The sequence below is a fragment of the Salvelinus sp. IW2-2015 genome, linkage group LG16, assembly GCF_002910315.2.
Source record: "Salvelinus sp. IW2-2015 linkage group LG16, ASM291031v2, whole genome shotgun sequence".
In the NCBI taxonomy this organism is placed as follows: Eukaryota; Metazoa; Chordata; class Actinopteri; order Salmoniformes; family Salmonidae; genus Salvelinus; species Salvelinus sp. IW2-2015.
The window spans coordinates 26303469-26328632 of record NC_036856.1 but is presented as its reverse complement, the minus strand read 5'-3'; the positions used below and the strand labels follow the sequence as shown (position 1 = coordinate 26328632).

General features: G+C 44.5%; 1 protein-coding gene across 1 annotated transcript; it reads right to left on the bottom strand.

The window, feature by feature from the left end:
* Window positions 1-349: 349 nt before the first annotated feature.
* On the bottom strand, window positions 350-24144 carry LOC111976174 (platelet-derived growth factor receptor alpha-like). The gene is made up of 28 exons (XM_024004943.2): window positions 23917-24144; window positions 21160-21238; window positions 20696-20983; window positions 20322-20585; window positions 19746-19876; window positions 17955-18117; window positions 17246-17438; window positions 17023-17138; window positions 16552-16851; window positions 16057-16457; window positions 15761-15929; window positions 15427-15616; window positions 14962-15077; window positions 14665-14791; window positions 14252-14448; window positions 12133-12227; window positions 11648-11780; window positions 10695-10799; window positions 9890-10000; window positions 8897-9050; window positions 8175-8332; window positions 7772-7887; window positions 6368-6490; window positions 6098-6209; window positions 5847-5946; window positions 5464-5569; window positions 4147-4382; window positions 350-3906 (listed from the first exon to the last, which is right to left on the bottom strand). Exons 2-28 carry the CDS (start codon window positions 21215-21217, stop codon window positions 3765-3767), a joined length of 4404 nt encoding a protein of 1467 aa, XP_023860711.1. The 5' UTR covers window positions 21218-21238; window positions 23917-24144; the 3' UTR covers window positions 350-3764.
* Between the last annotated feature and the right edge of the window lie 1020 nt (window positions 24145-25164).

Below are 25164 nucleotides of genomic sequence, written 5' to 3'. Positions count from 1 at the left end.
CCCAGGGTTCCTGCTCATCTGCGTGAACATGCCTTAGGCATGCTGCAGAGGCATGAGGACTGTAGATGTGGCCAGTGCAATAAATTGCAATGTCCGTACTGTGAGTCGCTAAGACAGCGCTACAGGGAGACAGGACGGACCGCTGATCGTCCTCGCAGTTGTAGACCACGTGTAAACAAAAGTTGGGTAACATCTCACAGCAAGAACTGGCAAATCTGGTGCAGTCCATGAGGAGATGCACTGCAGTACTTAATGCAACAGGTGGCCACACCAGATACTGACTGTTACTTTTGATTTTGATCCCCCCCTTTGTTCAGGGACACATTATTCAATTTCTGTTAGGCACATGTCTGTGGAACTTGTTCAGTTTATGTCTCAGTTGTTGAATCTTATGTTCATACAAATATTTTATACATGTTAAGTTTGCTGAAAATATACGCAGTTGACAGTGAGAGGACCTTTCTTTTTTTGAGTTTACATATTACCTCAATTACATCGACTAACCGGTGCCCCCGCACATTGACTCTGTACCGGTACCCCCTATATATAGCCTCGCTATTGTTATTTTACTGCTGCTCTTTAATTATTYGTTACTTTWATTTATTTTTCTTATTTTTCTTATTATTTTTATTTGTTGAACTGCATTGTTGGTTAAGGGCTTGTAAGTAAGCATTTCACTGTAAGGTCTGTAAGGTCTACCTGTTGTATTCGGCACATGTGACAAATACAATTTGATTTGATATATAAATACACACACTACAGGATCAAAAGTATGTGAAAATCTCATTCCAAAATAATGGGCATTAATATGGAGTTGGTCCCCCCTTTCCTGCTATAACAGCCTCCACTCTTCTGGGAAGGCTTTCCACTAGATGTTGGAACATTGCTACAGGGACTTGCTTCCATCCAACCACAAGACTATTAGTGAGGTCGGGCACTGATTTTGGGCGATTAGGCTTGGCTCGCAGTCTGTGTTCCAATTCATCCGAAAGCTGTTCGATTAGATTGAGGTCAGGGCTCTGTGCAGACCACTCAAGTTTTTCCACACCGATCTCAACAAACCATTTCTGTATGGACCTCGCTTTGTGCACGGGGTATTGTCATGCTGAAACAGGAAAGGGCCTTCCCCAAACCTTTGCCACAAAGTTGGAAGCACAGAATCGTCTACAATGTCATTGTATACTGTAGCGTTAAGAGTTCCCTTCACTGGAACTAAGAGCCTAGCCCGAACCATGAAAAACAGCCCCAGACCATTATTTCTCATCCAACTTTACAGTTGGCACTCCACATTGTGGCAGGTCGCATTCTCCAGGCATCCACCAAACCCAGATTCGCGCGTTGGACTGCCAGATGGTGAAGCGTGATTCATCATTCCAGAGAACGCGTTTCCACTGCTCCAGAGTCCAATGGCAGCGAGCTTTACACCACTCCAGCCGATACTTGGCATTGCGCATGATGATCTAAGGCTTTTGTGCGGCTGTTCGGCCATGGAAACCCATTTCATGAATCTCCCGACGAACAGTTCTTGTGCTGACGTTGCTTCCAGAGGCATTTTGTAACTCAGTAGTGAATGTGGCAACCGAKGACAGACAATTTTTACGCGCTGTGCGCTTCAGAACTCTGCGGTCCCATTTCGGAAAGCTTGTGTGGCTTACCACTTCGCGGCTGAGCCGTTGTTGCTCCTACACGTTTCCACTTCACAATAGCAGCACTTACAGTTACTGGGACAGCTATAACGGTGCCACGTTGAAAGTCACTGAGCTCTTCAGTAAGGCCACTCTACTGCTAATGTTTGTCTATGGAGATTACATGGCTGTGTGCTAGATTTGATACCTGTCAGCAACTGGTGTGGCCGAAATAGCCGAATCCACTAATTTGAAGGGCTGTCCACATACTTTTGTATATATAGTGTGAACAAAAATATAAATGCAACATGTAAAATGTTGGTCCAATGTTTCATGAGCGGAAATAAAAAATCCCAGAAATGTTCCATACGCACAAAAAAAAAAAAAATKGTGTACAAATTTGTTTACGTCACTGTTAGTGAGCATTTCTCCTTTGCCAAGATAATCCATCCATCTGAAAGGTGTGGCATATCAAGAAGCTGATTAAACAGCATGAACATTACACAGGTGCACCTTGTACTGGGGCCAATCAAAGGCCACTTTAAAATGTGCAGTTTTGTCACAACACAATGCCACAGATGTCTCAAGTTTTAAGGGAGCGTGCAATTGGCATGCTGACTGCAGGAATGTCCACCAGAGCTGTTGCCAGAGAATTGAATGTTCATTTCTCTACCATAAACTGCCTCCAATGTTTTTCAGAGAATTTGGCAGTACGTTCAACCAGCCTCACAACCGTAGAACATGTGTAGCCACGCCAGCTCAGGACCTCCACATCTGGCTTCTCCACCTGCAGGATAGTCTGAGAAGGGGGGGGGGGGGGGGCTGAGGAGTATTTATGTCTGTAATAAAGCCCTTTTGTGGGGAAAATGTTCTGATTGATTGGGCCTGGCTCCCCAGTGGGTGGGCCTGGCTGCCAAGTAGGTGGGCCTATGCCCTCCAAGGCCCACCCATGGCTGCACCCCTGCCCAGTCAGGTGGAATCCATAGATTAGGGCCTAATAAACTAATTTAAATTGACAGATGTTCTTATATGAACTGTAATTCAGTAAAATCCTTGAAATGTTTTTTCCCCCCAGTGTATGTATGTGTGTGTGTCACACTTAGGCTCCCGAGTGGCGCAGCGGTCTAAGGCACTGCATCTCAGTGCAAGAGGCGTCCCTACACTCCCTGGTTTGAATCCAGGCTGAATCACATTCCCATAGGGCGGCACACAATTGGCCCAGCATCGTCCGGGTTTGGCCGGGGTAGGCCGTCATTGTAAATAAGAATTTGTTCTTTTAACTGACTTGCCTGGTTGAATAACCAGGCAAGTCACCAGGCAAGTTTGCTATATAATATATATATATATATATATAATATATATATGATAAAATGTTTTAAAAAACACAAATGTTTGTACTGCTATTGACAACATATGCCATATGGGCAAATACAAAAACATGTTTTTCAATCAATGTATTGCTACTGATTGTGCCAGCATCAGATATACTGTAGTACATATCCTGCAGGTAGGTGGGTTGTGAAGTAAAGCCGTCTGTTGTGTAGCTGGCCTCATACTGGTCTGTTTGCTGGCACTGGTGTGATGTGGTTTAAATAGTGGGTCTGTCTGTAGTGGTTCTGCATGGCTGAGATAAACTGCCCGTCATTCTGGGTCTTTGACTTTCACGCCTGATGCATTCTGATCCCTCCATCCATCCTTGCTTATGATGCTGTTCGGAATGCCCATTACAATAAGGTTTTATACGTTTATATAAAAATCTTCCTCCATGTTCTCCTCATGTGCTCTTATTCCCATCCAACACTAACGTTCCATAGAGACTCTGTAACCACATGGTAGTGGTGAGTCGTTAGTGTAGCATCCATCCATGCTGCTCGTCCCTCCAGCCACACAAGGGGTGCTGTCAGTCTGACGAGGAAAACGGCAGGCGTACCATGATCTGGCCACAGACTCGTCCAAGCAGTGAAGTGGTTTTGCTCTGTCCTCCTGAGAGGAATGGAGGTGTATGGGCAGAGGATGAGGAGGGTTCGAGATAGGGGGTTGCGAGGAGGGGTCTTTGGGTGGTCTGAGAGTCTGTGTTCAGGTGTGTTTCCCCCCCCCCCTCTCCCTCTCTTTAGCAGGCTTTTAGCTTCTCCAGGCCTTTCACAGGAAACTGTCTTCCACCAGCTCTGAGTCCAGACACATCTCATCCAACAGGCTGATGTCCTCCAGGGTCTCTCCTTCCCTCTTGGCCAGTGTGAAGCTGGAGCCTGTCTCTATGGCACTCTCTTCAGATGTCTGAGAGCTTCACAGGACAGAGAGGAGCAGGTCAGTGTTACTAAACAGTTAAGTGAGTGATAGGGTATAGTAAACAGGAGGAGACCATTAATTAAATATAAAGGATATCTATCTTGTTTGCTGGATGTTTGCATTTGGTAAACAGAACTAGCACATGTTAGGTTGTAAAATGGTGTTATCAACCTATACCGCATATAAGAATCTGAGATTTAAGATACACATGTCTGAGATTAAGGTGGTAGCCTACCTGTGGCGGATCCTCTTGATGTACTCATCATCAGACAGAGGGTCCAGGTCAGGGAGGGGGATAATGTAACCGCTGTCAGAGCTGAGGCGCTGCTCGTCGAAGCCACTCTCCCTGTCCTTCAACTTGTCCTGACTCTTATAGGTGATCCCAATGTAGGTGTCTTCACTCTCCACCTGGACCCTGGTCACTGCTGGATGGTCGCTCTTCAGAAACTCATGGCTTGCCCTCTCGAAGCACTGCACAACAGAGAGAATGCCCAATGAACATCAACCTACAGTATCGAGGAGCATTGGATCATAATGTCTACAGTACCATGCAGAAAACTTAGCTATATGTCTAACCGTTTTTTTTAAAACAAGAGTGATGTGCATGTAAATAAAACATTTTTGGCCTGGAGTATTCAATAGTTATTTACTGCTCTGGTACCTCCCATACAGTACCTCCAAAACAGTAGCATCCCCTTCATAATCACAAAACATAAATCACTTCAACTCATAAATCAATCATAAAACAGATTTATCAGTTGAACCAGTTGAACCAGCTGTCAGTGGTGTGTGTTCTCACTCAGTCAGCCTGGTGGTGATCTCCCGTCCCACCCCACCCTAGCCCAGCCAACCCAACCCCAGCCTGAGGTGCTAAAACAGGAGCTAACTCCTCCACTCTCCTGGACCAGCAAAGCAGAATAGTGGGGGGAGGAGGAGGTTTGATGTGCCATGTGTGGCGTGCTGTTTAATAGGCTCATTATAGTTAGCCTAGCTGGTGGAGGGGAGGTGGAGGAGAGACCTGGGGCTGCTGCTGCTGACTGCGTCATTACTGCGGTTGGGGCTGGTCACTGACCGCCAGCTGCAGCATTAGCACTCTAATCATCGCCAGAGCTGGGCTTTAATACAACGGAAATGCACAGTACTCAGCGCCCACATAAACAGCCTCAACTGGCAGAGCCCACAGAAACACACGACACTGGCAGCGTTGGGGGAAGTGGTTGGAGTTTGTGAGCCTGGTTTTAGATGAACTTCACTTTGTTAGTACTGTAGAACTATAACAAGCCCCAAGGCTAGGGGGAGCGCGCTGGCTAGGAAACGTGTGAGAAAGGGATGGAGAAAGAGGATGGTTGAAGCACTTACTCCCTTCCTGTGTAAAAATAGGATAGGTCAGGTAAGGTAAAAAGGGGATGAAACTGATTAGAAAGGACAAGAAACATTAAGAGGGAGGAGTAGGTCCAAACGTTGGAGGTCAGGGTCAGGAATTAAAAAGAGAGGGACATTAGAAAGCAGAGGTGAGGAACCCTGGGAGAGATGGTAAGGTCAGAGGTCATACCCTCTTGTAGCCGGAAGGCAGCAGTGAAGCCACACTCTCACTCAGGCTGAGGAAGGAAGGCCTCTTCTCAGGCTCACTGTTCCAACACTTTATCATTATCTCATACCTGGAGGAAAGAAAACACCCTAGTTAAACAGAGAGAACGGGACAGACAGTACAGGGAGTGAAACGCCATGGTATAACAGTCATATAATTGTATTGTATATCACAGTTTAGTACTGTGCGTTAGACATTCACAGCAGTAGTAGCGTTCCATAGTATTTGCATGACACATGGGACAATGTTATCTGATCCAGTGTTTTAAAAATTGTTTTGGCATAAAAAGTGTTTCAACATAATGTACACAACACAATGTAGAATTATATAAAAAAAGATGTACATACACATCAGCGGGGGCGTGCTCGGGTTTGGCCATCCTGTAGCCACTCTTGATCTTGTTGTAGAAGCTGGAGTCCACTACCATCCCTGGGTATGGGGTGCCACCTTTAACACAAACACACTGCCATCAGTACACCAGCAAACAGTAGTATCACTGTCAACACTGTATCTACACACTGATCTGGAGTCAGATGTCTCCTTAACATGCTTCTCAAGATGTGTCTTTGTCACAGATTTGGGGTCAGCTAAGCCTCACCTAGAGAGAAAATCTCCCAGAGGAGGATGCCGTAGGACCAGACATCACTGAGGGTGGTGTACATGTTGTCAAAGATACTCTCAGGAGCCATCCACTTCACTGGCAGGAAGGTCTATGGTCAACACACACAGCAGATGGATCAAACACACCGCACTCATATAACGGGCACTACAATAGTGGAACGTAATGGAGTGCTAACATGAACAAGCAGGATACATGTCTATGCTTCGGGGACACAAACAGCCAGTATGGTCATAGAGAAATACTCACACTGCCTTTGGAGACATAGTTGTTGTCATGCATGATGTCTCTGGCTAGGCCAAAGTCACAGATCTTCACTATCTTCCCCTGAGAGAGCAGGACGTTCCTAGCAGCCAGGTCCCGATGCACACACTGTACCGCAAAACAGACACACAGAGAATTAATTTAATCTCAATTCAAAGAAACCATTTGTATGTTCTCCCTTTCCATTTATTCATTCTTTCCTCATGTTTTACAGGGTGGCTTTATATCAACAGGCCAGCCTAAGAGACAGCCTTGACTGAACACTCCTGGCCAGGGGATATTCAGGGATAATAACTGGGAGGCTGTATGAGGAGCTTATAGCTTCTTTGTACCCAGTGTAATTCCAGCCTACTGGGTGTTCTATATAAAGATCTGGCCTGTCTCCTGAGCAGTGAGCTCAGCCTTCACAGGGCCGCTTATCACACAACCCCTGATTTAGCCAACCTCTTGGCTTTCACAGCTGTCATCAAGCACAACAGCAGCCCACAACCTGCCTGCCATCATTACTGTGGTTACCACTGGAACATACAGACGGCAGGGTTGACGTGGCAACCAACCCACTCCCTGTTGTGTACCAACAGAGAGGTCAGAACAAGCTTGCCAGAGACACTAACTTCTGCTAAGCCAATGGAATCATGTGACCATCACTTCCTTCCTTCGTTGCAAAGTCAGGCCAATAAAAGATGGCTATGGCATCCTAGGCTCACTTCTGTATCTCTTGTTGATATATTCTGGAAATTCCCTAGGTCTCTTCTGAGTTAGGTAAATCAGATTTTAGTTTTCTTGCACCTTATTTGTGTAAAAATCTAATAAATGTTGTTAAAGTGGATGTTTCTTTTGTTTCTTTTTACCTACGTATATTTTAATAGGGAAGACATATTGAGACCTAGCTCTCTTTTACAAATGCGCCCTTTATATACACAACATAAATATTCACATTATACCCAACCTACATATATACATTAAAATACAAAAACACAGTCATGGGAAGCACAAATAAAACATCACAAATGACAGAAAAAAAGTTACACTCCTCCAATAATAAGTCCCCAATCAATACTTTAAATTGCCCGATCTGCACCAGAACATCAAGATGAAATGTACGGCCTGTTTTGGTGCCTCTAGGGCAATTCACAACGCTGATTAAGGACCGTATTGCTGATGAATGCATTTCTTTTTTTTGACTGTGTTTTTCTTTCTGCTTACATTTTGTATTTATATTTTGATGTGTGTAATTTCTGTAATTCAGGGCTCATCTGTAAAAGAGACCTTGATCTCAATATAGCTATTGTATTGTATGACATTGGCCTGTTATCCCCAGCCCACTGCACTGACCTAACATCATGTCCCACTGATCTCCAGTCATTCCCAGCCCTTGGTCCCACTCACGTTCTTAGAGGACAGGAACTCCATGCCTCTGGCCACCTGGTAGGTAAAGCTGAGCAGGTCTGTGGTGCTGAGGCCCTCGTTGCCGTCTTCTGACAGCAGGCTGTCCATCTCATTATCTGGATCAGAAAAACACACAAATACAGACATTTAGCTTCAGTCTGTCTATGAGTGAGTGAATAAAGTGTGTTTGTATGTTTATGTGCATGTAAATATAGAACTGGCTGCTGTAACCTCGCTTTTCCTAATGGGAGGGAGAAATAGGCATTATTATGTGTCTGCTACAATTACCCTCTCTATATAACTACAGGCTGGACCCCGCAACCAACCCAACCAGCGCTGACTAAAACCCTGCGCCGAGAGAGAGAGAGAGAGAGAGAGAGAGACTGTTCGACTGTGTACTCACCACCCTTCTGTGATGGTGGGTGGTCATATTCAGACCTCTGGATGTCGGAGTACTTGGAGGCATCACTCATCTCCAGCATGGGCACGTACTGCATGGTGTCTGCCTGCTTCATCTCCATGTAGTCCCCTTTACCACTTTCAAAGGACAGGATCACATAGCTGCAGGGAAGGAGGGAGGGAGGAGGTTGGTAGAAAGACAACAACCATGGTATAATCACCATTCTCAAAGGACACCCAATGTATATACTGAGGTTCCCCCTACAAAGGGTGCAGTTGATGGTGTGGTCACTTTGAGATGTGGTCATTGTGTCAACACAGATTAGCAGAGCAGACAGGAGCAGGCAGGCCTCTCCCAGTGTTTCCCCCATGCTCGTCTGGACAGAGACCATTAACAGGTACCAAACAATAGTCATGATTAGGCTGAAAGCCGAGCACCACTTCAGACACAGATTTGATTAGTGGAAGACGCCAGATGACCTCCTCAGCCATGACCTCCTCAGCCACGTTATGTCACTGAGAGCCTGCAGTAGTGCTGTCAATGAGACAGAATGACTGAGTGGGGAGAGTTGGAGCAGGAACTGAGGAGGGGGACACATGACATAGGGGGTGTGTGTGCGTGCTAGTGCATGTGAGTGTGTGCGCCTGTGCCTGTGTGCGTCTGTGCCTGTTTGCGTCCGTGCCTGTGTGCGTCCGTGTGTGTTTCTGCAGCTGATGTCTCTTTACCTCCTGCTGCTCTCGTCTGCAGGGTTTATGCCAAAGATGTCCAGGTCTTTCTTGGTCTTCTCTGAGTGCAAGCTGAGGAAGTTCTCTCTGTTCTTGTGCAGGTAGTTGACCAGGTCTCCATAGAAGCAGTACTCAGTGATGATGTAGGTGGGGCCTGCATGGGAAGAGAGGAGAGAGAAAGAGACACACGTGTCAGTCTGCTGGCTTAACTTATCAGAGGCTCATGAAAGCTAAAAGCTACGCCAAGAGGGCAAGCCTTTACCCTCATAAAAACACTATTAAAATACCACACCCACCAACGGCCCAGAGAGTAATGGCCACCGCCTTTCTTGACTGTCAAAACCATATGTGTGTGTGTGTGAGCATATCTGCAGCGGCGGAAAAAGTACCCAATGGTTACACTTGAGTAAAAGTAAAGATACCTTAATTTAATAGAAAATGACTAAAGTAAAAGTGAAAGTCACCCAGTAAAATAAAAGTAATTTCTAAAATATACTTAAGTATCAAAAGTAAAAGTAAAAGTATAAATAATCTCAAATCCCTTATATTAAGCAAACCAGATGGCACCATTTAAATAAATACAATTACAGATAGCACACTCCAACACTCAGACATAATTTACAAACTAAGCATTTGTGTTTAGTGAGTCTGCCAGAGGCAGTAGGGATGACCAGGAATGTTCTCTTGACAAGTGTAGGCATTGGACCATTTTCCAGTCCAGCTAAGCATTCAAAATGTAATGAGTACTTTGGTTGTCAGGGAAAATGTATGGAGTAAAAAGTACAATATTTTATTTAGGAATGTAGTGAAGTAAAAGTAATAGTAATAGTAGTCAAAAATAGAAATAGTAAAGTACCCAAAATAGTAAAGTAAAGTACCCCAAAAAATGACTTAAGCAGTACTTTAAAGTATTTTTACTTAGGTACTTTACACCACTACATATCTGTAAGTGTGTGTGTGTGTGTGTGTGTGTGTGCATGTGTGTGTAGTCACCTGACTTGGTGCAGGCCCCCAGCAGGTTGACGATGTTGAGGTGAGGGCCCAGGTGAGTCATGATCTTCAGCTCTGACATGAGGGCCTGTTTCTCACTGGAGCGGGCCGTGGCTGCAACGCCAAACAGACAAACAATAAATCAACCTTCAATCAATCACACCGCACCTATCGGTCAATCACACACAATCACACACAATCACACACAATCACACACAATCACACAAGATCCATCAATGACTGCCATTGTTTCATCAATCACAAAGTAAGCTGTCTGTAGTCAACTCTATAGCTGTCTGTATAGCTGTCTGTGGTCAACTCTATAGCTGTCTGTGGTCAACTCTATAGCTGTCTGTATAGCTGTCTGTGGTCAACTCCATAGCTGTCTGTGGTCAACCTATAGCTGTCTGTATAGCTGTCTGTGGTCAACTCTATAGCTGTCTGTGGTCAACTCTATAGCTGTCTGTATAGCTGTCGCCTGTGGTCAACTCTATAGCTGTCTGTGGTCAACTCTAAGCTGCCTGTATAGCTGTCTGTGGTCAACTCTATAATCTGTCTGGTGGTCCAACTCTATAGCTGTCTGTGGTCAAACTCTATAGTTGTCTGTGTCCAACTACTCATACGCTGTCTGATAGCTTTTGTTAGCTGTCTATGGTCAACTCTATAGATGTCTGTGGTCAACTATAGCTGTCTGTGGTCAACTATAGCTGTCTGTGGTCAACTATAGCTGTCTGTGGTCAACTTTATAGCTGTCTGTGGTCAACTATAGCTGTATGTGGTCAACTATAGATGTCTGTGGTCAACTCACGTTTCAGCATCTTCACAGCCACCTTCATGACAGGCTGGGAGCGGCTGAGTCCATATGCAGTTCCCTCCACCACCTTCCCAAACGCCCCAGAGCCCAGGACACGACCTGCAGAGACACCAGACATGGCACACGATCAGTTAACATGGAGGGTAAACAAATAAACAAACATAGACAGACAGGCAAACACACACACACACTCTCAAGCACTGACTCTATACACACACACTGGACTCTACCCACACACTCACACTCCAACACACAGATACCTACACACAGTACATATGCCCACACAGACGCATAACATGCGCACACAGACGCATAACATGCGCACACATGCATACTGGCGCCACACACACACACTTTCACACTCACCACATACTCTGCTGCTACTGTCTATCTATCCTGTTGCCTAATCACCTTACTCCTATCTATATCTACAGTACACAGTTACCTCAATAGCCTCGTAACCCTGCACATTATCTCAGTACTGGTACTCCCTGTATATAGCCATGTTTACTTGTTATTGTTATTCACTGTGTATTTATTCCTTGCGTCACTATTTATATTTTATATTTTTTACTCTGTATTGTTGGAAAAGGACCCATAAGTAAGCATTTCACTGTTAGTCTACATCTGTTGTTTACGAAGCATGTGAAAAATAAAATGTTACTTGACACACACGTCTGCCTCTGCCCTCTCATCTGTGACTTCCGCAGTGAGTGAGATTCCCTTTGGTCAGTGAGTCACAACCCAAACCCAGGCAGCACGCCCCAACCTCCCCTTTCTGCCAGGCCAGATGGCCTTATCACATCCTCACTTCAAAGACCAGAGGGAGACATCCAGACCAAAGCCTGACTAGAACACGACCACCCAACCATGATGATGTGACACTCTGACCAGAACATGACCACAGTAAGACCACAGACAAAGGAAACAGTACAGTCGGCTCTCACCCAGTACGAGCCCATCGTGAGAAAACTCCCATCTGGAGTCATAGGGCAGTTGCATGGGGTCAACGTAGATGTACTCATGGCCATCAGGGCTCACTGACTCTATCACCCTCCAACGGATCTCATAGCGAGGCTTCTGTAAGATAGAGGACATAGATAAACAGATCCATACATAGGCTCTAGAGCAGCGTTTCCAAACTCCGGTCCACTAGTCCCCCAACAGTACACATTTTGGTTGTATCCCAGGGCAAACATACCTGACTGAACTCATCGAGGGCTTGATGATTAGTTGACAAGTTGAATCAGGTGTGCTTGTCCGGGGCTACAATTAAAATGTGTACTGTTGGGGGTACTGGAGGAGCAGAGTTGGGAAACACTGCTCTAAGACAAAGTGTAGGTGAGTGATTTAATGAGTCAATGAGAGAATGAGTCGGTGAGTGAGTGAGCGAGTTTGTGCGTGTGTGAGGGGCAGTGGTGATCTGTTGTACCTGTTTCCAGATAATGACCAGGACAATGAGTGAGATGATGACAATGACCAGCAGCACCAAAACAGCAGCAGTTACAGGCAGCTCAGAGTGGGGGCCTGTTCAGGAGGAGAACCACCACACACACATGAGATGGAATCACAACATGGAGAATGCCACAGAGAGAAAACAACATGGATAAGTCAATGTAAGTCAATTTGGGAATGTTAGTTTGATGAATTATTTGAAGAACCCAACATGAGGTAAAATATAAAGAACCCAGTATCCCAGGCTAACACACATCTACACAATGAAAGTCTGTGATCAACTGCCCTACCACAGACAATTTACCAGACAGCTACCTCAACACTGACAGCCCAGCCCAGTCTCTTCAATGCCTATCACACATCAAGTGTCACAAAGGGGCGCAACTACAGGAAGAACCTAGCTATTAAAAGAGGAGACTACAGCAGGAAGAAAATATACGGTAGCAGGCAAACTAAGATACTGTGAATCTAGTCACCACACTATACCAACCATGTGTTGTACAGAGCCTATAGAAAGTCTACACCTCCTTGAATTTCTCCACATTTTATTATGTTACAAAGCGGGATTAAAATGGATTTAATTGTCATTTTTTGTCAACGATCTACAGAAAATACTCTGTAATGTCAAATTGGAAAAAAAGTCTAACATTTTTTAAAGATGAATGAAACATAAAACAATAATATACCTTGATTATATAAGTATTCACCCCCCTGAGTAAATACATGTTAGAAACACCTTTGGCAGCGATTACAGCTGTGAGTCTTCTTGGGTAAGTCTCATGAGCGCTTTGCACACCTGGATTGTCCATTATTCTTTTCAAAATTCTTCAAGCTCTGTCAAGGTGTTGGGGATCATGACTAGACAGCAATTTTCAAGTCTTGCCATAGATTTTCAAGCAGATTTAAGTCAAAACTGGTAACTTGGCCACTCAGGAAGGTTCACTGTCTTCTTGGTAAGCAACTCCAGTGTAGATTTGGCTTTGTGTTGTAGGTTATTGTTCTGCTGAAAAGTGAATTCCTCTCTGTGTCTGGTGGAAAGCAGACTGAACCAGGTTTCCTCTAGGATTTCACCTGTGCTTAGCTCCATCCGGTCTCTTTTTATCCTGAAAACTCCCCAGTCTTTGCCGATGTCAAGCATACCCATGTATGTGATGTGTTGTGTTGGATTTGCCCCAAACATAAAGCTTTGCATTTAGGCCAAAAAGTGTATTTCTTTGCAGTGTTTTTTTGCAGTATTACTTCAGTTCCCTGTTGCATACATATGCATGTTTTGGAATCTTTTTATTCTGTATATTTGTATTCTTCTTTTCACTGTCATTTAGGTCATTATTGTCACCACAATGTTGTTGATCCATCCTCCATCCATTACAGCCATTGAAATCTGTAGCTGTTTTAAAATTACCAATGTCCTCATGGTGAAATCCCTAAACAGTTTTCTTCCTGTCCTGCAGCTCAGTTCAGAAGGACGACTGCATCTTTGATGTGTCTGGTGGTTTAATACATCATCCACAACAGAATTATTAACCAGACCATGCTTAAAGATATATTCAATGTCTGATGTGTTATTTTTACCCATCTACCGATCACTGTCCTTCTTTATGAGACTTTCGAAAATCTCCCTGGTCTTTATAGTTGAATCTGTGCTTGAAATTCAAATACTTGACTGAGGGACCTTACAGGTGTTATATGTATGGGAGACAGAGGACGGTGTAGTCATTACAAAATCAAGTCAACCCCTATTATTTCACACAGGGTGAGTCCATATAACTTATTATGTGATTTGTCATGCCAGATTTTACTTCTGAACTAATTTAGGCTTGCCTAAACAAAGGGGGTGATGACTACTTAAGCAACAACTATTTAGTTGTTTGATTTTTATTCATTTGTAAGAATGTGTAGAATTTTCTTTTCATTTTGACATTATGGAGTATTTTGTGTAGATAACATATATATWTTTTTTTACAATGAAATCCATTTCAATCCCAGTTTGTAACGCACAACAATGTTTTAAAAAGTGAATGATGTGTAGACTTTCTATAGGCCCTGTAACTGAGAGAGGAGGTGTGTAAGTGTGACTTTGTGAGTGTATGTCTCACCTTGTGACACCAGCTTCACCTCCCTGCTGACAACGGCCATCTCGTTCCTGGCCAGGCAGCGAACGGCCAAGGTGTTCTCCAGATGCCCAAAGATCACTCGACTCTCCAGCTGTTTGTCCTGGTCCATGTGCGCTTCCACAGTGATCTCTGTGTTGTTGGTAGGCAGGGGCACCCACTGAGACGAGTCGTTGGCACAGCTGGACAGGGGAGGAAGGAAGAGTAAAGACACGAGACCTGATAGCATGACATTATCACATTGGGCATAGTAGCATATGAAGTGGCCAGGTAGAGGTGAACAATGTACAGTAGGTGTATTTTAATTTTAAGGAAGAAAACTGGCTATTGTTGGAGTGAAAGTGAGAGAACGGAGAGATGAAGAGGAAGAACGTGGGGTTGTGAGAGGTTATCCTTACTGTTTTATGTTCTTGCAGATGAACCACTCCACTTCAGGAGTGGGCATGCCTCCAGCGATACACACTACAGACTGGCCTGTGGCTGAGCCATGGTGGAGGTCCTTCAGGTCCACAATGACTGCAGGCACTGGACACAGACAGAGGGAACAGGGGGTCAGACCACAATAGAGACACAGATAGGGGGAGCGAGAGAGAGAGGTGGGTAAAAGAAAGAGTGTCAGGGAGTATGGGAGCCCTGTTAGTCAGGAAAATAAAGGTAAATCCAAATGAAGTGATTGGAGCATTCCTCTGCTTCACCTTTGACCTGCAGGCTGAAGTTGTGGCTGTGGGTCTGGTTCCCGTTCTGCACTCTGATGGTGTAGTTCCCACTGTCCTCCTCTTTGGCCCGAATCAGGGTCAGAACACTCTGGTACCTACAGAGTCCAAACAACATGTATGATTACACTCTAATCATGGCAACCAGAACCAAATCTCATGAACACGCTGTTAAGTCTGTCACAAGAGACTAGTTCCACTAACATCGCACAACAACACCAGACCTTAATAATAGCCATCTGATCATCCTAGGTGAACTGGGAACCTGTCATTGGCCACAGAGTGTTGTGTTCAGGATGGTGGTATATCCTATCTCTTCAGTCAGTGTTGAATAAAATCAGAGGAAGTCTCCCCTGATCTTGCTGACCTGGACATGTTATTAGCCAATGAGTGTAGTGTGCGAGTATTTAGGTGTTGTTGAGTGGTGTCAGAGGAAGTCTTTCTCACCTGGTCTCGCTGACCTGCCGGAGGCTGGTGGTTATCTCAGCTGCCACGTCGTTGAGAGGGAGGCCATCTTTGAGCCATGTGACCTGAGCGCTGGGAAAGGAGTCAATGTCAGCCTGGAACTGTCTGACCTCATCCAAATCTGCTGACTCCTGTGAACTGAACGCCGGGCGCAGCGACACGAATGGCCTTTCTATCGGGACAGAAAATGGAGATAGAACCATTAATACATTATGTAAAGGTTACAGGTAGTTAGAGCAATCTACCAGTTATAGCAAGATGATGAACCAAGATTACTGCCTTGATATTAGGTAAATAAACAGTGACACAAACGTACCATAGACAGTGATGGCCAGCTTCTTGGTCTGGTTCTCGTTGCTGATGATGTCAGTGATGGAGCAGACATAGATGCCGCTGTCTTTGGCTGAGGCCTGGGGGACAGTCAATGTGTACTGGATCTCCTGGTCCCTCTTATTCTCACGCACCGACTTCAAGCCCCGGGCCGCCTGACACACACACAGACACACAAAAGTTAGACCCATTTATAATCAAACAAATAAATGCATTTTAAAATGAGTCAATGAATTTCCTCTCCAATAAGAGAAAAATAATTATGTATGTGCTTTTGTTTACCAGTTTTCCAGGGTACTTCCAGTGGTCTTCCAGTATCTCAGACCCCCGGGCCACACAAATGACAGTGATGGTGTCTCCCACCAAGAGGGCTGTCTTCTGGGCCTTCAGCTCCACATGCAGCTCCGACCCCCCTGCCCAGCCGTGGACAATGTACTCCTCACTGAGGTGCTCCTCTCCGTTGACGAGGGCCTTACAGACGTAGGTTCCTGCGCTGAAGAAGCCCACGGCACCCCTCTTGCTGTCGTAGACCGCCATGGGCACGGCCTGCTGGGTATCAGCGTTGACCAGGGTCACATTGGCACCGGGGTCCGACACGCGGCACTGGATCTCCATCTCATCGTGACCATTCAGGACGTGGTTGCCATAGGGCACCAGCGAGGGTACGAAGGGCACCTCTGGATCTGAGGAAGTGAGAAGAGGGCATGGTAAGTTTCCTATAATTCTAATTGCTAGCACAGATTGAACTCCAGCACCACAGTGCTGTCTTCCCTATACCTGGCACATATATGTAGATGCTGCTGTCCTCTCCCTCCTCAGTGGAGTTCCCTCCTTTGTAGAAGCAGATGTAGAAGCCAGTGTGCCCTGCTGTCGCGTTCTCTACGGTAACCGTGGTGATGAACAGGCCGCTGTTGTCCTCCTCGGTCTGCTCTGATAGGTACACGGGCGTGTCCCAGGCCAGCTCTGCCTCGCCTCTGCAGGTCAGGGTGAAGGGGGTGTGGAGGGGAACAATCCACTCCTCTCTCTGGGGGAACAGCACTGGCGCTGAGGCTGGCTGGAACAGTACTGGCCCTGATTCTGGAAGACACACACACATAGGCAGACATATTGTCAGATATAGGACGATACTGAGATAATACACACACACTGACGCATTCCGTTGCTAACACATTTGAAAACATAGAAACATAAATGCATGTTCACACACATGTAAAAATGCATTTTCACTTGGCTTAAAGTTATTCTCACCTTTCACTTTGAGGGTGAAGGAGAACTGGGCAGTGTGAGGGATGCTGAGGACCACGATGGTGTAGTTACCACTGTCCTCCTCTAGTGGCTGCCGAAGAGTCAGAGTGCTCTGATGCCTGAGAGATGGGCAGAGAACCACTTAGCTCAGTCCAGCACACACCACACAGAGGTCCACAGACATACAAAAAAACATCTTTGCTATAAACAGCTGTTATGATCTTACTGGTTCCCCTCCAGATGGCTGGTCTTGGTGAGGAAGTAGCTGTTCTCAGTGATAGCGATACCGTCTTTCAGCCAGGTGACTTTAGGAGCAGGGAAGGCTTCAATACTGATGGTGAACTCTGTCTCCTCCATCATACTGACAAACTCCACCACTCCAATCCCACTGTGGTCCAACATCACAAAGGTGTTCTCTTCTACAGAGAGAAGGGGTGGAAAATAGAGGTGAGCAGAGGGAGAGGGAGTGATGGAGAGTGAGTGATGGAGAGTGGGGTAAAGTGAGAGTGAGAGAAAAAAGAAAGAGAGAGTGATAGAGAGGGGACACAGAAGGAAGGATGACAAACAGAAAAAGTTAAATGAAATTCTGGCACACATCTGTTGAAGCCATCCCATAAAGCATTGGGGCTGTTGAAGCCATCCCATAAAGCATCCCTTCCCTCTAGCACGTCAAACTGACACTGATAGGCAGGATGAATTAACTCTACGCTTTTATGTGAATTCAAGGGGACTACTTTTAAAGACTTATTCCAAGAAGTATCAGATGGACCCCAAGTCGTTTCTGTATAATACATCTACAGCTAAGTGGTATTGGTAGTAAAGAGTAATGCTGTTGAAGGATAAGCAATGTCTTGAGTGAAATTGACTAGTGATAGACATTGTGCATATGTTTTCAAAATGAGTTTTTGATTGGCCATAAGGAGGTGAGAGTGTACCAAAGACAGTGACAGCCACCCTGTTGGCTCTGATCTCTCCACTGACGTTGTTGGTGATGGAGCACTCATACACCCCACTGTCCTGAGAGGTGGCTGCTGGGATACTGAGGGTGTAGACCACTCTATCAGGCAGAGTCTGTTTCATCTGGACTGCATCCGCAGCCTAGATAGAGGAACAAAAGGAAGGAAGATGAAATACACTATATACACACACACACCGTCTATACCCATCTCTCAGAAATAAAATATATTGTCTCTATGCTCTTCTCCACCTTTTTACAGGTTTAGAGATTAATTCTGTATGTCAGAGCAGTATGTCTCACTATCGGTCTGTGAGCTGATTTTGAAAACATGTGCTGGTCCACAGGAGATAAATCAGGACCCCAGGGCCTTTAAATGCCTGTAATTGCAGCTGAGACCAAAGCCAGGAATCAGGAGTCCGGTGCTCTTCTTACCCTAACTGTCTCTGGAAAAGGGCTTAGGGATCCCACCACTAAAACAGACGCTCTGTCACAATGTGCTGCAGGGATTACTGAACAGTGCACACAAAGACAGAGGTGCACACACACACACACCAAGACTATCACTTCAAACAATCCTCTATCTACACTACCATCTACACTGACACACAAACTTAAATTAACTACATTTATATTATATTGGTTATATCTGCGGGCAGGTTTAGGGTCATTAAATATTGCGTGGATGAAGGGCAGGTTTAGGGTCATTAAATATTGTGTGGATGAAGGGTGTGTTGAATATAGAGAAAACAATACCTTAAAAAAATCCATAAATGTATCATTCTTGTGCACTTTATATCTATAGGCAACATTGAGGTTTTTCTTTCATTATTTTAGGCTATCTGACATTAGTGCATAAGTCTAAACTTTAGGACCTAACTGTATTCGTGCCAAATAGCCTACATGCCAATCGCCAAATTCTTTTGGGAATGGGCAGAAAAGGTTAATGTCGATATAAGGAGGCAAATAGGATAATGTCTGAGGTTTGTTCAAGAAGAGAAAAGCTGTGAAATGGAGAGTTGAAAATAAAGAGAAGGGAGGGCCAGAAAAGTAATGTTTGGGAAAGATTTTGTGAAGTGTTAAAAGAGGATGATAGCGGTGCTGGCAATGTTGTGTGTGATGATTGTGAGGCGCTATACAAATTCCACAGTCACAAGATGGACTTCAAATAGGCCTATGGCACGTCAAGGGAACTGTAGCCTACTGTTCAGATGAGTTAAATGGAAACTGAAATCTGGACACTGACTGTAGGTCTATAACCTCTCACATAGCCTTACTATTAACTCCTGCAGAATTAAGCATTTATTTAAGTAAAATGATACAACAAATGTAAGCAAAATTTTTACTTGGGAAAAGGAGTGGAGAAATTAGATTTCTTTATTTCAGCATCTTGAGAGAATGTGAATATGCAGTTAGATACTGTCTGTAGAGGTGCTGTCTTTATCAGCATTATAGCATGACAAGCACATACAATATGCATCCAAGACGAATTGAAAACTTATCAGAAACATGTTGGGTCATTTTCACAGCTTCTTTTATTTAATTTGGATATTTTGCACAAAAAATCGTTTTTTTTTTTTTTTTGTTATTGCATTTTCTCGTTTTGAGTTATTGCATTTTTAGTTATTGCATTTTCTCTAATTGAGGCTGTTCTGATGGAAAATGGGGGGGTTGGACAAATGTTTTTGCCTGCACTAGATGTTTTTATTCTGATTTTACAGAGGGTGCTGCAGCACCACTACTTCGCGCGGATATGGGGGTGAGGCCTTGCCTGTTTCCTGGGGTGGAGCCACTGCTGCTGGTAGGGCAGTCCTGGAGGTGCCACACAGGTGATGTTGAAGGGTTCCCCCAGTCTCACTGCCTCCTCGCTGGCCTTCACCTCCATATGGACGTTCTCCATCTCTGTACAGACCACCAGGGGAGGGAGGAGCAATACGGTCAACAGGGACAATATGGTAATCTACAGGCCTCTGCATGGTATCCCCCTCTCTGAGTTCACTGCAGGCTGATGCCATCACATTCTCTCTGTCTGACTACAACTCTGTGAAGTCACGTCCCCGGTACTAATGACATGATGTCATCTCATCTCTCTCATGCAGTGAGACCACCTCATCTCTCTATCACACACACACACACACACACACACACACACACACACACACACACACACACACACACACACACACACACACACACACACACACACACACACACACACACACACACACACACACACACACACACACACACACACACACACACACACATTTTTACCCAATGTGATAATAAAACTAAGCAGCACAAACCATTTGTTATCAAACAAATCATGCACATCTGGACTCCTTACGTTTGTTGGCCTCCACGGTGTAAGTGTCACTCGTCATTGTCATGCCGTTCACGGTGGTCTCACAGATGTACAAGCCAGCGTCCAGGTTGCCAATGAAGCCGATCTTGTTCTTATAAACTGCGTCCACCTCTACTCCACTGGGAGCACTCTTTAGGACCACCTGGGATTGAGGGTCTGACACCCTGCATGGGATGATGGTTCTATTGGGATAGATTGGGACTAGCATGCGATCTGGCTCCTCAGGCACAAATGGAATCTCAGGATCTGAGGAACAAGGCAAGAACATGGTTGTTTGGTCAAAAAGCTATCAATATGGGAATGAATAGAATAGAATCACAGAGCATGGATATGACAAACAATTCCACCATGTTTACCTGGGACGAAAACGTATATGAACGCATCATTGGCTACGCCATCCACCTCTTCATCGCCCTCTTTGTATTGGTATTTGCAGGAGTAATATCCGGTGTGTGTCACAGAAGCGTTGTAGATGAAGAGCGTGGAGGTGTAATATCCAGGCAAAACGAATGTGTCGTCCGGTAGGGGCTCGACCCAAGCAACGTTCCTTTTACCGGTGCAGCTGATGTTGAACACCGAGAGCGGCTCGAGAACAAACTCATCTTCAGTTGATACAATGGTCGGTGTGGCCAGCCCGCGGGTAACTAATGGAAAACACAAGTTCACTGAATGTCGATAGTGTTTCAAAAAAACAGGTTTGTATATTTAACAGTGATAAAAACACATGTCGAAAGGAAAAGGCAAGTTAGGTGCGCTGGCAGAATATTTTCAGGTTATAAGAACAAAGAAACATTTTTACTTACTTAAATTAGTTTCTTACCTGATAACAACCCAAACAAGAAAACCCCAATGATGAGACATGTCTTCGTTTCATCCATGGTCACGGATGGTTAATTCTCCTGGAAGAGTTTAAATACTTGCACGTCAGACATGGTTCCACCAGATGTTGCAAAAACAACACTAGTATCTGTCTAAGCTCAGAGAAAATGCGTTGATTTATGGGAGAAGATACCGCTGTCTCCACTACCTAAGCCTTTTGGAAAACATTGCAATTTAATCAATTAAAATCAATAGAGGGACTTTTACTGCTCCAGCACAGCAGTAAAACTGACTGGCTCTATCCTGTCTCCAACTATAGCCTACTGTGGCACACCAGGTCTTGTAAAGCGCACATTGAGTAATCTTGTTGAGCCGGGGTGATGATTGCACTGGTTTGGTCTCAGGAGATGTTTATAAAAACGTTGGACAGGGTTGAATCAGCAAAGTGGCGCCAACGTCTATTTTTTTGCCAAGAAGAGCTGGAATTCAATTCAGGCTCTGAAGTCGCTAGGGGGCGACATAGTTCACGTTTCGCCTGCATCAAGCAGTCATCTGTGGGCTGTAACTTCTTTCCAGCAGGAAAGTTACATTATTGTTTGTCATTTCGTCGGAAATGGAATAGCCTATTTCTGTGGCAATGGCCAGGTATAGGCCTAGACTACAAACATGCCAACTGTATTAGCCTATTGTATAAGCCTATAGAGCTATAGGAATTGTGCGGTCTAGCAGCATCAATCAACACAAATTGTAAGTACTACAAAAGTTAAGTAGAATCGAAACAGAATTTCTGGATTGATTCTGATGTTTCAGTTAATAAATATGTTTGCATCTTGACTTATTCACTGCAACATAAAATCTAGACATGGCTACCATAGGCTTGTAAACCAAGCAACTCGACCCAACTAACTTTTTAGGCTGTTAAAGAACTCATCCATCCAGGTTTAATCGTGCTTGCTGTCATGGGTCTGTGGTCAACAGACATTCCCCTGGTACGAGCGTTATCTCTCTGTCTGGTGCGCGGGACCCTGGATTCCATCAACACACGAGCTGAGAGAGACGCAACTCCAAACACTGGCGCGCTCAACTCTGAAACGTTTATATACCTACCCGTTTTACTCTAATTATTCAATAGAAAAACTTAGTTTAAACCTAATTTGTGACTATAGGATAATAATTGTTCATTTTCTTCTGATTGTTATCTCCCATTGGCTCGATTAAAATACATTATTTTAATCCATAATCAAAATCCCTTTTGTCTCAAAACGTTTGCTGCTACTTTTAACAGTGTAGGCCTAAGTGATTCATTTGAGGTAGTCAGCTCTATCTCACCCGGGACTGGCTAATTATCCCTGGCAAACCAAACCCTGGGTTAGAGAGGGACTATAATTAAGAGAAGTCTGTATGACAAATATTCGCGTGGGAATCCTGATTTATACACTTTGACACGTTTGCGCATATTTTCTCTTCCAGCCGAGTGGGCAAATGTAGGGCTTGTCAGTCTTCTCCTTTTCTCGCCCCAACAAAACACTACAGTCCCAGCAAATGTGCAGCCTGCCAAAAGCCCCCTTCTGCTGGGCTTGACACTTTGGAGCAACAGCTGAGAGGTGGTTGATCAGCTCTCTGTCCTCCACAGACACTTAAACTGTTAAATTCAATCCCCCATGTGCAGAATTGATTTCCATGGGAATATAGCAGAGAGATGTCTAAATATAGCATTTTGAAATGAAGAGGATGGTAGGGGCATTGGGGCAAGCAATAGCCTACACTCAAAAATGTCTAAGGCAGTGAGTTTCACTGATGGAAAACTTAAAAATGTGTATCTAACTTGACTGTTACATTCGTGCAGCGCGCAACTCTATTCTATTGCAATCTTAACAAATATGCATACATATTTTGTGCATGTTATATTGGCCATCATTAAATTGTAGGCTAATTATGAAGAATTATCTTGGGGGCAAATGTAGGATATTTGCATTTTGTTGTCTGGTGCACTGAAATTACATCCAACCAGGAATAGGTTCCACTCTATAGGCTACTATACTTTTTTTAGTGGGTCAAAAAAAAATACCCTTCTATCTACTTTTGAATTCCGTTCGGCTACAGCTTGAGTCCAATCTCAGAAAGCAAATGGCAATGCACAATATTCCATTTAATTCCACACATTCCAAGCGCAATAACGAAAACAACTTGAAATCCAATTTCCAATGTGTTTTCCATTAGATGTCAAGGCAGGCAGCAGCATCCCACAATGGACCCTCAGTCCTAGAGGTGACACCTCCAGCTGTGAGGCCGAAATTGAGCGCTTTTATCCAGCCGAGTCAGCGACATCTCTCCGCTTGGCATCCGGAGGTGAGACCATATGTTTCATGGAAAACTGAATCCCGTTCAAAGCATAATTCATTATGCATAACGCATAGCCTGCAAACTAATGCATCTCCAAAGTTTCAAAAAGTTTACTGGAACGTTTCCTCGTAGCGAAATTAGGCTAATGAAAGCCCCCAAAGTGTGATGGATGGATCAGGTCAGATTAATCATTTCTTCTCGGTAAAAGTTTTCACAATATGGTGCTATCCTAATAAGAAGCTAGGCTATTTCGTGAATATTCACTAAGGAGGACAAATTGAACTAGCCTAAAAGTGTCCAGTTGGATAACCTTTTTATTTTTGAAGATTTTAAATTCTCTCAATTGATAGCCTTGTTGAGAAAATAACCGTTAGCAAAAACAAAAAATATTTGCTAATTTGTTTTAAATACAAACCTCTTAAATTCCCTTGGATTATGTGTCTTGATTTTAAATCCCAATAGAATGAAATCAGGAGCATAAAAGCGCTCCGGTCGCCTCAGTGAAGGCTCCTCTACTCAACTGTGTTGCAGTGGTAGTAATCCTATGGCCACGATCCTTCACTGTGAGAGCTAGCATATGTGCGCCCCTCCGTCTGCGTCCACTGCCGTGCTCACAATGCGCTTGAGCTACAGCGACCAGTAATTGATTCAATGTTACAGCCCATCCTTCCCAAAAAAAACTAATCATCTGGCTCAAAGTAAATAACTCTCAGGAAATGACCCCCCTCTCCTACCCTACAGGAGGCTCCAGCTCTGGGGTTTCTTTCAAAATAAGAGTCCTGTTTTCTCAGTGAGACTGGAGCTGGACTCTGCTGGGCAATGATGTAGGAAAGAGGGACGAGAAATATATATGCTCAAAAATCCGGTGTCGAGCGTATTTTTGAAGAAAAGCAAACGATATTACTTATCAAGCGACATTGACAGATGTTTTCAAATAGATAAATACATTTCACCATTCCGCAAATACGCAAAGGTAACGTTAAACTGTACAAACAAACATGTTGTTTCATGAGTTATTAAGATATGATGTATTTACCTTCTTATAAACAGGCTATTGTTCGTATACACATATAATTATATGGTAAGAATACTTGAATGGAGTTTTGTTCGAACATTGGTGCTCAGTTCATTAGCACTTTTCAAAACCTGAAACTTGCTAACATGAGCGTCCAAGCCTCCATTGCCCACAGGGGGCGCTCCAACACCAGGCACTACACACACAACTCAACTCTCTCTTCCTCTCTTAAGTCAACCACATATTGACTTCATTATATTCTCCAAGAGGGAGGAATTTCCAGTAAATCTTATTTTTGGGGCAATTTCTTATGAAGAAAAACTGAGAAATGTTCGTTATGTTTTTTGTTTGTTGCCCGTTTGGCACTCTGTTGTTTGCGGACTCTGTGAAGGTGTTTTGTGACCCCAGTCCCCTTGCCCCCGGCCCTGAGGCTGGCCTAATAGCTGGGATAATGGGTCATTATGAATTACCTATCTCACTGCACTCAGGGATGTGGAGCCAAGTCAGCCGACCAGGCCGGTTTTCATGGAGTGGAGCCCCGGGGCTGACCACCCCCAACCCCTCTCTCAGCAGCACTTCCAGCGGAGCACGGGGGCCCGTCCCGCAGCGCTCCCCTTGCAGAGAAACACATCTCTCCAGCCGCTCAGC